This window comes from Ovis canadensis, chromosome 2 (assembly GCF_042477335.2).
Source record: "Ovis canadensis isolate MfBH-ARS-UI-01 breed Bighorn chromosome 2, ARS-UI_OviCan_v2, whole genome shotgun sequence".
NCBI classification, from domain to species: Eukaryota; Metazoa; Chordata; class Mammalia; order Artiodactyla; family Bovidae; genus Ovis; species Ovis canadensis.
This window is the reverse complement of record NC_091246.1, coordinates 43265001-43278371: the sequence shown is the minus strand read 5'-3', so window position 1 is coordinate 43278371 and position 13371 is coordinate 43265001. Positions and strand designations below refer to the sequence as shown.

General features: G+C 46.8%; 1 protein-coding gene across 2 annotated transcripts in view; it reads right to left on the bottom strand.

The window, feature by feature from the left end:
• The window catches only part of PEBP4 (phosphatidylethanolamine binding protein 4), a 221470-nt gene that overhangs the window by 114260 nt on the left and 93839 nt on the right, over window positions 1–13371 (bottom strand). For both annotated transcript variants that reach the window (XM_069575970.1, XM_069575971.1), the window contains exon 4: window positions 1177–1275. In XM_069575970.1, the coding sequence (XP_069432071.1) occupies window positions 1177–1275 (99 nt within the window). The remainder of the gene's footprint in view (window positions 1–1176; window positions 1276–13371) is intronic.

Here is a 13371-nt window from a genome sequence, read left to right as displayed (position 1 = left end):
TCAAGTCCCTATGTTTGTGGTATGTGCTGTGTTTTAGAGACTGCTCTTAATACACGCTCTCATTGGAGGATCATGACAACTCTACAGAAGAGTTAACATGGTTACCATCTTACGGATAAAGATGAAATGCCGTTGAGGGTCTCCACGATATGATGAAGATCACTGAGTTGGGAGCCAGCCTGGATCCAGACTTAGTCTTTCTAGGCCTGGGTTCCCACCATTTACGGGGCTGATGCCTTTGCACACGTGATGCAAACACCATCGACAGGCTTTCCAGGCAGAAATACATGGATGTCTGATGATAGTGTGGATTTTCCCCTAGTGCACTGCCACGTGCTTGTGAACAAAAGATTCAACAGTCAAGTGAGATGGGAAAATAGATGCATGTTATATAACGCATACCAGGATATTAAAAGCTCTAAAAAGCCCTTCAGTGAGGAATGGGATTAATGCAGTTTAACCCAGAGTCTCCAAAACTTGCCTGGCAATAGAGCCTTTCTGGTTTTGGTTTTTTCATCTAATGCCCCTTTAACAAGCCACCGGATTTGTGTTCCTCAGACCAACTCTGGAAAGGCGGAGCCAACCACCTTTCTAATTATGGCTGATGACAAAAGGAAAAATAAGGGAAGGTCATTTGTTTCTGTACGAAGAAAAAGAGATGGATCACCAGGCCCCCTCCATGCCTGTTGGCCCATCAGGAGCAGATCCTGCAGGAGTCCCCTGCCATGAGGACCACATAGAATCACTTGATGCCCTCCCAAACCCAGGGCCCTGGCAGTGGTGTGCTGAAGCCATTGCTACAGTTTCAGAAAACTTGCGATTCAGTTATGAAATCATTGTAACTTGAAACTGATGACAGTGGGAGTCTTTACAATACAGAAATCAGGAAAACAGTACAAATTGGGGCTCCACCCCTACTCATCCTGAGAACCTGCTTACCTATGTATCACTGATCCTGGGATATTTTCTGAAATTATTAGAAAACGTGCACAAGGCTGTGACAGCTGGGCGCTGGGGGTGGCCTGACACAGAAGTCCTGGCTTATCAGGGTCCCTGACCCTCCCGAATGAGAGCTGAGAACCCGAGTGAGAGCTGAGAACCCGAGTGAGAGCTGAGAATGACCATCTTCTGGCCCCAATACCCACTGAGTCTGAAAGTGCCTTCTGGCCTGCTTACCTTGATATCTGACACCAGCCAATGTCTCCAGAATCGAGCTTTGGGAGAAGACCTGCTGGGGGCATCCGGGTCCACCATCACCAGGATGTAGGCTGCATCCTGTAACACATTCACCAGAAACAAGTGTAGTGTCGCGGCTAGAATTCGGATAGGAAATCTACAAGGTGCGGACACTCCTTTTACCTCAATTCCAGCTGACAGCGGCTGACCCACCCCTGGAGCTTTCTGCTCGATTCAGCCCTGTTCTTGTGACTTTCCTCTTGTGTCACATGCTGATTCTCAGAGAACTGGTCTATTAAGTAGGCAGCTTAATAGTTTGGCTTTCTCTTCATGAAGAAGAATCAAGCAAGCAAGCATAATTTACCCAGCACCTGGAAGTCCCTAGCATCATACCAGGAGCTAGGGAGGAAACAAAGGAAACAGGGCTTCTGTTCTCAAGAAGCTCACACACAGAGTTGGAGCAACCTGTCTATTAATTCAGCAAATACATTAGAGCTTAGTACATGTCAGGAGCTGTACCGATTGCAAGGAATGCTCAGATTCATTCATCCCTTCAACAAACATTTTCTGAACACCTGTTATGGGCCGGAAGCTGTTCTAGGTACTGGGAGTCCAGCAGAGAACAAGAGAGTGTGACCCATACTTTCAGGAAGATTTTACTCTAGGTAAGACACACACACACACATACAAACACACACACACAAACTGAACAACAAATACCAAGGAAATGCCAATGTGGGATTAGTGCTATGAACAAAATAAAATAGAGTGGGGTTGGAGGGAGTAAGAGCCTCCCTGGTGGCTCAGTGATAAAGAATCTACCTGCCAAAACAGCAGACATGGGTTTGATCCCTGGGTTGGGAAGATCCTCTGGAGAAGGAAATGGCAACTCACTCCAGTATTGTTGCCTGGAAATCCCATAGACAGAGGAACCTGGTGAGCTACAGTCCATAGGGTCAGGAAAGAGTCAGACATGGCTTAGCAACTAAACAACAACAATAACAACATGCCCCCCCTTTCTCACCTGGGGGCCTTCGTGCAATGCATGCATTGCTTAAGCCTGCAAAGAGTTGGACATGACTGAGCAACTGAACATGAGCATGGAGGGAGGAAGCTTTCTAAGAAGGGGAAACAACTGCTCGAAGGCCTTCAGGTGGGAAAGAGTGAGGGTTTAGCAACAGAAAAAGTGCCATGTGACTAGAGGCAAGCCAGAAGGGTGGACGGGGTTGGAGAGGTGGATGGGGTTCTGACCACAGAAGGCTTTGCAGACTTGGATGAGGCGGGGGTTTTATTCCAAGTCCAATGTAGAACCACTGGAGGGTATTTTTCAGCCAGGACAGTGATATGCTCTGGTTTACACTGTTAAAAGTAGTCTTGGTGGCTGGATGGAGAGTGAATGGTTGGCAGGAAGCCAGACAGGAGGCTACTGCAGTGGTAAATGGCAAGATGATGGCTTATGGACTAGAATGGTAGCAATGGAGACAAAAGCCAGTAGGTGGACTGGGGAAGTATTTTTAGGGAGCATCAGTGGGTCTTGCTGGTGGACTGGACAGTAGGGCAGGGAGGAGCGGGTAGGGAAAAAGAAATGGAGGAGGACTCGGGGTTTTGGCTTGGGCAACTGGATGAACAGAGCCATTTAAGGTCATGGAGAAGACTTGCAGAGGAGACTGCTTGAAGGGGGATCCTGAGGGTTCTGTTTTGGACATGTTACGTTTGAAACGCCTCTTGAAGTCAAACAAGTATCTAAGTCAGAGTTAAGAGTTTAGAGGAGAGGTCAGGATGGATATATGAATTTTGAAGTCACTGAATCCCAAAGACTGAAGGTGGCCCTTAAATTCCTCATAGAATAATGAGATGATTCATGGAGAGATTAGACTTGGGGAAGAAAAGAGGTCTCATGAGTAAACTCTAGAACATACTAACACTGAGAGGAGAGGAAGATCTAGCAAAGGAGACTGTAGCCAGGAAGACAAGGAACCACCTGAAATGAAGGTATCATGAAGGCTGACACAGAAAACGTGTCGAGGAGGAGGGACTGATCAGCTGTGGTGAATGCTGCTGAAAGGCAGAGCAAGACAAGGACACAGATGTGGCAACGTGACTTGACAACATGGAGATCTCTGTTATCTTGACAAGACCAGTGTCAGTGGAGCAGAAAGGACGATGTTTGATTGGAAGAAGTGGTGAAGAGATGGGAGGTGAGGAACTGAAGCTAGTTATTAAAGATGATGAAAAGAGAAACCGTAGTGTGAAGGACAGCTGAGATGCAAAGCGTCTGTTACTAAATGGGAAGAAAGAGTCAAGAGATTTATTTCTTTTTAAATTTTTAAAGAGAAGGATGACAGTGAGGCATGTCTGCAGACTGATGGAAGTGATCCAGTGGCGAGGGAGGCATAGATGTCAGAGAGAAGAAAGGGGTTTATTGCAAGAGCCAAGACTCTGGGAAGGTGGGAGGGGACAGGATCCAGAGCAAAAGTGTAGGACCTAGACTTTGATTGGTGGAAGATACAGGTTCAGATGTTAGGGCATGAGAGATGTGGTGAGGAATGAGGAAATTGGATTCTGGTTACTTTTATTTTCTCAGTGAATCAGAGGCAAGATCATCAGTGAAGAGGGATTATAGAAAGTTTGGGAACAGAGAAGCTGTGAAGTAGTCATTTGGGGAGGCGAGAAATTGAGTATACCATAGGTATGTAGTAAGATTGTGTGTGTGTGCGTGTGTGTGTGTGTGTGTGTGTGTGCTGAATCGTTTCAGTCATGTCTGAATCTTTGGGACCCCATGGATTGTAGCCTGCCAGGCTCCTCTGTCCATGGGGATTCTCCAGGCAAGAATACTGGAGTGGGTTGCCATGCCTTCCTCCAGGGGATCTTCCTGACCCAGGGATCAAACCCACGTCTCTTTACATCTCATGCATTGGCAGGTGGCTTCTTTACCATTAGCACCACCTGGGAAGTCTTCAGTCTACACAAGGTATCTAAAATAGTCAAGCTCATAGAAGCAGAAAGCAGAAAGGTGGTGGCCAGGGGCAGAGGGAAGAGGGAAATGGGGGGTTGCTGTTCAGTAGGTGCAAAGTATGAATTACATGAGATGAAAAGTGCTAGAGGTCCATTGTACAAGTCTGTGCCTGTGGTTGATGACACTATATTGTACACTTCAAAATCTGTTCAGAGTGTAGATCGCATGTTCTTACCGCAAAAAAAAAAAAAATTAAAATTAAAACAGAAAGGAGATTCCCTGGAGGTCCAGGGGTTAAGACTTGGCACTTTTCCTGCCAGGGGCTCCAGTTTGATCACTTGTCAGGGAACTAAGATCCCACAAGCTGTGTAATCCAGCCAAAATGAAATAAAATAGAAAGTAATCCCACTTGAAGAAAGCAGGATGGAATCGACACCCCTATCAAGCATTCTGCAAATCCCAGACCTGGACAATACGCCCTGCTGGTGAGGCTGTGGGGAAACTTCCTACATTTCCATGGGAATGCAAAAATGAGGCCAATTTATCCTTTGACTCAGCAACCCCATTTCTGTACTATTTTCCCCAAAAGATAGCTTGCACATTTATGAAATGACTTTTGTAGAAGGTATTCATTGCAGCCATGTTTATAATAGCAAAAGTTGGAAATGATGCAAGCGTCCATCAGCTGGGGATTGGTTAATAAACACTGATACACACTCACAACCGAATACTTTATAGCTGGGAAAAAAATTGAAGATCTCTCAGATTTGGTCTGAAAGACTCTCTAAGATAAATGAGTGAAAAAAGCAAGGTGCAGAACAGTTTAATCTAGCACCTTACTTTTACATAAGAAAGAAAAAATAAACTATTTCTTCACATTGGTTTGTATTTGCATAAACAAACTCTGGAAAGATACTTAAAAAAAAAAGATGTGGGTGGTGGTGGGATATGGGTGGATGGAACAGAGGTAGGATGGAAATCTCTCTGATGTGCTTATTCTTTCATTTCGATTTTTGAGCCATGTGAATGTATTACCTGCTAAAAATAAACTGAAAAGATAAAATCAAAATGAAATGTATAGTAATCATATAGTATTATCTTAGAGATGTTAGTTCTCATCTCCCTCTATCTGGCTGAGAGGTAAATAGGTATGGCTTTGTCTTTATGGTAGGGAGAGCTCAGGGAATCCCCACTGTATATTTGGAGGTCAGTTAGGTGCAGGGCAGATCAGCATCCCGGGCTCTGAAGAGAGACACCAGAAGCCTTGTCAACAGATCACATGCTCTGGCATGATCATGACAACACAGAAGGAGCATTAGATCTGTGCTTGTCCAAGTGAGGTTTTTACACAGCTGTATTGAAGTATAATTTTCCTAACACAAACTTCACCCCTTTAAAGTACAGATTGCAACAGTTTTTAGTAAATTAATAGAGTGGTGCAATCATCACTACATTTAGGACATTTTCATCACCCCCCAAACAATCCTGGTGCCATTTGCAATCACTACCTGTGTCTGCCTCTATCTTCAGCCAACCTCCAATCCATTTCTTGTCCCTATAATCTCCGTTTTGCCTTTCTTGGACATTTTGGATAAGTGGAATCATAGAATATGTGGTCTTTTGTGCCTGGCTTATTTCACTCAGCATAACATTTTTGCATGTAGCATATATCAACAGGTTATCCCTTTCAGTTGCCAAATAGTATTCCATTGATTGGATATTAGTATGCATTTCGTTTATCCACTTTGTGGACATTTGTGTTGTTTCTACTTTGGGACTATTATGAATCAAGCTGATATGAACATTTGCTGCAGGTCTTTGTGTGGTATTTGTTTTCAGCTCTCTTGGGAAAATACCTACAGTGGAATTGCTAGGACATATGGTAAATTTATGTTTAATATTAAAAAAAAACTGCCAAACTGTTTTCTAAAGTGGTCTCACCACTTTGCAATTCCACCAGGAGTATACAAAGGTTCCAATTTCTCCACATCCTCACCAACACTTGTTATCATCCGTCTGTCTGATTGTAGCCATTCTAGCAAGTGTAAAGTAGCATTGCACTGAGTTTTTTGTTTATATTTCCCTAATGACAGTGTGTTAGTTGCGCAGTCATGTCTGACTTTGAAACTCCATAGACTATAGCCTGCCAGGTTCCTCTGTCCGTGGAATTCTCCAGGCAAGAATACTGAAGTGGGTAACCATGCCCTTCTCCAGGGGATCTTCCCGACCCAGGGATCAAACATGGGTCTCCTGAATCAAAGTCAGATTCTTTACCTGACTAGTGACATTGAGCATCTTTTCATGTCTTAATTGACTATCTGTATGTCCTCTTTGGTGAAATGACTGTATAAATCTTTTGCCCCTTTAAAATGTATCTTCTGATTGTTCTAGAAGGAATTTTAGTAGTTGTATCCCTATTGAGAGTTATGGAAAATGTGAGCGGTGGGGAGAATGGAAAGGAAGGAAAGAAGGTGGCCAGAGCTGGATTTACCTCATCCTTGAACCACTGGCTTCTGCCCTCAACCATCATCTGTACTTGGGGCTGTCTTCTTCCTGTAGCTCACCATGACTCTGATTATTCCAGTAGGGAGATATCAACCCCAGGGATAGCCACCAACTCAGGCGAGCAGACAGCACCCATGGACACTCCACCCCCAGGCTCTCGGGCCACAGCCCCACTGGCCTCCTTCAGGGACACTGTTGAGCCCTAATCTCCCTGCCTGCCATCCAGATCTTTTCAAAGACCACCCCTTCCCCACTATCTCCTTCCCAGCCCTTGGTCCTCACCACACCATCATGTCCCAGATGCTCTTTTCCCTTTTCCTTGGAGTCAAGGAAAAGAGTTCCTCTGTTCTCCCTCCACCTCCAAACCCTTCCACTCTGCCCTCTGGAAATGCCGCTGACTAACAAGCCACGTCATCCTCTGTCTCTCCGTAAATTGCTCTACTTTCTTGCCTTTGCCTGCCTTTCCCCTCAGGGCCTCTTCCCCTTGGCGCCCTCCAGTGTTGGCATGTGTTCCCTCGTGCCCCTTAAACCCCAGGAGTTGTCCTTGCTCCCTGTTGCCACATCTGTGTCCCCACAAGACTTGGAGAAGGGAATGGCAACCCACTCCAGTATTCTTGCCTGGAGAATCCCATGGACAGAGGTGCCTGGCAGGCTACAGTCCATGGGGTCGCAAACAGTCAGACATGACTAAGGGACTAACACTTCACTTCCCCACAAGACTAAGACCTTCTTGAGTGTGTGGATTGTGTCTGTTTCTGCTTACCTCTATACCTGCACAGATTACAGGGTTCTGCACGTAGAAGACACTCAATAAATATCTTTGAATGAGTAATTGAAATGATGATTGCACTTGGCCCAAGGGGTTCAGTTGTTCACCCATTCATTCATTCCACAAGCACTGACTAAGCCCTTATCATGCATTAAGCACCATGAGAGGGGCTGCTGAGGCTAAGAAATGAGATAGACGTGGCCACTACCTTTGAGGAGACAGTAGCCTAGTGGGGAGCTAGATATACATGCAAAGAATCTGAGCACCCTTGGGGCTCTCAGCAGGCACACTGCTGGGCCTGCAGAAGCAAACTGGAGGAGGTTATCAACTCTGCCGTGGGGTGACTGAATAAAGCCTCACAGAGAATGGCACCTCTGAGTTGGCTCCTGATGAATGGAAGTCTGCCCAGGATGGAAGGCCACACCAGGCAAAGGAAGCAGCGTGTACAAAGCCATGGAGACATGAAAGGCAATAGCAAGTCATTCTGTGTCTGAGCACGGAGTCCCCAAGAGAACAGTTCTCTGTCTGAGGGACAGAGAACTAGCAGGGCAGTGGAGGGGGCCAGAGGGGATTGACAGTGCAGATGGGCCAGGTCCTATATGCCAAGGAGGCTTGTGAATGGGGGTGTAGGGGTGACTTAGAGACAGATGGTGGGGTGAGGGGTGGATCCTAGTGGGTACAGCACCATCCAAGAGGGCTGATTAGGCTGATTCATGTGAGGGATGGGCCACAGCATGGCACAAGAGTGGTCATTCCCAGAGGCAGGCCAGCGTGCCATAACTTTTGGAATTCAGAGATGCCCAGGCAGAGGGGCCTTCTTGATGTGCAGGGGTGCTCTGGGGTCTCTGAGGACCCCTCTTTCCCCCTCGCCATTTGAGGAATCTGTGCCTGCCTGCCTGTCCCAGAGAGGAGGATTGGAAAGTATTCTTTGGACAGAATATGATAGGATTTCAGTAGATAGTCCTGAGTCCTAGAAATGCCACGAAGGTGGAGCCAATATTAATCACATCTTTTATTTTCTGATGCTTTGACCTGTGGCGCCTTGCTGTCCCTAGAGAGGCTGTTGGTTCCCAGAGACAGTACACACATAACTGAGAGCAGGCTCTTCAAGTGCAAATCTACTAATTCAGAGCCTACATCCTCTCCTTTATTGGGCTGAGCCACTATCCTTCAGGCCTATTCATCTGGGGGTCAGCTTCCAGACAACCAGAGGCAACTCCTCTGCTTCAGGGTCGACCAGAATTTTCCAAACCAGCCAGTCCCGAGCATGTCTACCCTGCTTATCCTCCCTTGTCAATTTTGTCTTTTGCCACAAAAATCACTATAATAAGCATTCTCACCCATGCTTTCTCCTGTTCCCTCTGCCTCCTGATGGACCTTAGGGCTTCCCCGTGTGGCCCTGTGTGGTGAGTTGTGACTCTAGGGACATGTGAGTATAATCTGGTCCCTTCATGACCACTGTTTCCATCTGCGTATCTTATCTTAGCCAATGAAAACAAATCCCAGGGGACTTCCTTGGTGGTCCAGTGGCTAAGACTCTGCACTGCCAGCACTGGGATTCAATCCCTGCTTGGGGAACTGGATCCCACATGCCACAACTAAGATCCTGCATGCTGTAACCAAAATAAGTAAATCTCGAATGCCTCAACAAAGATCAAAGGTCCCATGTGCTGCAGCTAAGATCTGGGGCAGCCAAATGAATAAATAAATAAATGAATAAATAAATATATATATATATTTTAAAAATCTCATAAGCTGCAACTAAAGATTCTGCATACCGCAACTAAGACCTGGCACAGCCAAATAAATAAATTAATATTCAACAAACAAACCGACAAACCCCAGGTACATTTTAGAGTGGGGCCCTTGACTCCTTGTGACTCAGATATCCACCAAGGCCATTTGAAGACTATAGGAAACTGGGGAGTAGCTAGCATTGCATTTTTCTCGTTTTCTGATATGATTATGTCTGTGGCTTTGGGCTTCCCTGGTGGCTGTGATGGTAAAGAATCCGCCTGTCATGCAGGAGACCTGGGTTCTATCCCTGGGTTGGGAAGATCCCCTGGAGAAAGGAATGGTTACATTCCAATCTTCTGGCTTGGGGAATTCCATGGACTATGCCATGGGGTTGCAAAGAGTCGGACACAACTGAGCGACTTTCATTCATTATGTCTGTGGCTTGTGGCCTACAGCCCTCACTTGTCCTAGAATGAAGGACTGAGCTGATCTGATAAGGTTAAGGGTTCACAGTCAAGTTGAATGGGATTTTCCAAACTGCCAAGGTGGATCCGTGGCCTGAGGGAGAGAGGCCCCGGCATTAGCGTCAATGTGGAAGTTTCCCAGGTGACACTGATGCAGAGTTAAAGGTGAGAACCGTAGCCCTGAAATCTGGTTCCCCCAAGTCCTTGACCAAATCAGTCACTGACTGAAAGAAACCCAGATTTCCCTCCTTCTCCTTGGTGTACTCTCAAGGAAGACCACGTGCCCTCTCTATGCAGAGGGCGGGCTTCCCCTGATCCTGGCCGGGGTCCCTGGTGCCTGGGGCCCTGGAGACTGAGGGGCTGGAGCGCCGAATCGAGAAGCTGAAGTCACAAACACGAGTCTCCTACTATTCATTATGAGGTTGGTTGGAGTACAAATATAGCCTATGGTGGGTTGGTTGTGTTTGAACCTCCTCCACACAGTTCTGTATGGGAAATCTAGTTAAGAGCCTTCTTCCTGGGGGAGGTTGAGTGTAACAGCTGTTCCTCACCAGGGCTGATGGGCTCACCAGGATACAGCCTGGGAGTTGCCCCTTGAGCCTAAAGCCTTTCATCCCTGAGGACCAACTCACATCTCAGGCTGGCATCCAGAAGAACAACATTTCTGTCTAGAGGTGCTGACAAAGAAACTTCCCGGACGGTGTGGACAGAGGCGCATGCACCTGGGAGCTGGGGTTCATGCCATGCTTTGACACATTCGGGAGGAGGTGTTGTGTAGTCACTGTGGATCAGCTGTCCTTCTTCCTTGCCCCCTCTACTACAGAGGCTGGAAAGCTGTAATACTGGATCCCTTAGCTTCTCCTGCTGGAAAGCTGTAATACTGGATCCCTTAGCTTCTCCTGCTGGAAAGCTGTAATACTGGATCCCTTAGCTTCTCCTGCTGGAAAGCTGTAATACTGGATCCCTTAGCTTCTCCTGCACCAAGGGAGCATGTTCTGGCCAGGAAGAGGTAGAAGGAAGTCCCTGGAAAGGGATCTCTTCCTGAAAAAAAGGCAAAGACTTACTAAGAGAAGACCCTTATTGCCTTTCCCCCTTTCCCCCTTTCCTTCTTCCTGCCTGAAATGTAGATGTGATGTTGTATGTGTAGCAGCTCTTCTGTGGCCAGGAGGGGACAAACATGAGGTTACTTCAACCTATAGGCTCAAGATGACAAAGTAGAGAGACAGAAAGAACTTGGGTCCCTGAGCTGCTGAATCAGCCCACGATTGCCAATCCCTAGATCTCCTGTTGAGCAAAACAAATAAACCCTGTAAGTTCACATGGTATGAATTTTTCTTCTTTGTACCTAAACACATTCCTACCTGACATGCACATCAGTTGTTGGTACTGGTTTTGGTAAGTGAGTGTCAGAGGCTGAATTTCAGAGAGGCATCCTGATGTTGCGAAAAGATTACTCAAGTAAATGATAGAGGACAAAGATTGTAGCCCCAGTCGTTGCTTGCACATGCTGTGCGTTTGGAGGTAAGTCATTTATGCACACCAAGGTGCAGTTTATGGATCTGCAAAATGGCAATAATATGTGTCACACACCATGGGGCTATTCTAAAAATAAAATGAGTTAAAGGTATGAAAGTATTTTTAAGACTGTGAAGTCAACGTCCATGGGTCAAGTTTTGTTATTGTGAACAAAAGGTCTCAGAGTTTGTTCTCAGTGGCCCCTGGAGTGGCAGTTACCCTGACAGCTAGAAGACTGCCTCCTCAAGGCCTGTCTCCAACTGTCTGCAGACAGAGCGGCTGAGCTCTCCACATACCTAGCTCTGGACGGGGACGCTAGTGCATATAGAGACAACTGTTCCTTCTAACTCTCCCTCTTTTTGTGTTCCCAAGGGAACTAAGTTTGCCTGGGAGTGGGACAGATTACAGAACCCTGGAATGCAGCAGGAAATGGGCCAAGTTTCCTTAAGCAAATCTAGCCAGCAAATATCTAACAAATTCATGGTGCTCCCAGCAGTGGGTGTCCCTCACTCACCAGGTTGGGGGGATGCGACTCATTCAAGCACAGCTCAGATTGTTAGAAAGGGCTCATGGAGCCAAAAACTGCCCTTAAAACTCACAGCTATTCTTCCTTCTGGCATGAAATGAGTCCTGTATTTCTTGTACATGGCTGCCCTTCAGACATTTGAAGGCAAGGATCACAGTCTCACAATGACCTCTTGTTCAGGCTGAAGGGCCCTGTTTCCTCAGCTACCTGGGGCTGTACCCCACACTGAGTCTACAGAGATGCCCTTGGATGCTTCACAAAACACCACGAGAGACAGACATGTAAACAGCTACATTACACCAGGGCAGGCTGGGATACACACTTACACAAAGGGCTCTGGCAACACAGAACAGGGAACCAAGCATGTCGAGGCCCAGTGGGGTGGTGGTGAGAAGGTCAGTCTTCACAGAGAAGGCGGCAGTTAGTGAGGGAAAAGAAAGGATGATTTACAGCAGCCGAATGCGGAGATGGGAGGTGGCGAGTGAAATGGGTCCAAGTAGCTCAGATGGTAAAGAGTCTGCCCGCAATGCAGGAGACCCGGGTTTGATCCCTGGGTTGGGAAGATCCCCTGGAGAAGGAAATGGTAACCCACTCCAGTACTATTGCCTGGAAAATTCCATGGATGAAGGAGCCTGGTGGGCTACAGTTCATGGGGTCACAAAGAGTTGGACATGACTGAGTGACTTCACTTTCTTTCTTTCAGTTAAGACCATGGGCTTCCCAGGGGGAACTAGCAGTAAAGAACCTGTCTGCCAATGCTAGAGATGTAAGAGACACAGGTTCAATCCCTGAGTAGGGAAGATTCCCTGGAGGAGGGCCTGGCAACTCATTCCAGTATTCTTTCTTGGAGAATCCCATGGACAGAGGAGCCTGGTGGGCTACAGTCCATAGGGTCGCCGAAAGTCAGACATGACTGAAGTGGCTTAGCATGCACGCAGATGGTTAAGGCCATAATTTGCTGTGGCCAGAGTCACATGACTAGGAACAAGGAGCCACTGGAGGGAACATCTGCTAAACAGAGATTATTGTTCTGAGTCTACAGATGGGAAAATGAAGTTCAGAAAGATTAAGCGCATCTGTCTGAGGAAATATGTTTTAGCCATGTGACTTCTACTCATGGCTGTGTGGCCTTGGGTAGGTTGCCTAAACTCTCTGGGCTTTATCTCTAAAAGAGAGATCGCAATAATCACAGTGATTTTCTCTTGGATTGCTATGCACATTAAGTGAGTTAAATGGCCCAGAATAGTACCTGGCACAAATTAATCGACCAATAAATGCCAGTCATTGTGAGCCATGGAATGGTTTTTCTGGGATTTAAAACCATCTCCCTCGCCTCCCAATTCTACCCTCTTTTCCCTGTGCAAAAGGGCAGGCACAGGTCTGGAGGAAGAGGAACAGATTTGATGTTGACTTTTATTCATAACAGTACGGTATTTGTTTGCATGTTGCAGATTCCTCTGCACCTAGGTCTCTGGACGCTTGTGTAATTTAAAACATACATACTACAAAGATGTGCTTGTTGGCAACGCGTTCTGGCATCTCTGAATCAAGGGCCTTCTGCCACTGTGCTGCCCAGGCCTCTGGGGACGGCAGTCCCTCCACAGCATCTGCCCGCAGAAGATGGCTGGGGGAGGGGAGGCGCATGGGATCCTGGTGCTGTGCCGAGTGGCGAGTTCAAATCCTGGCCAGTTCACTACACTCTACCCATTGACCAAAGCCCCCA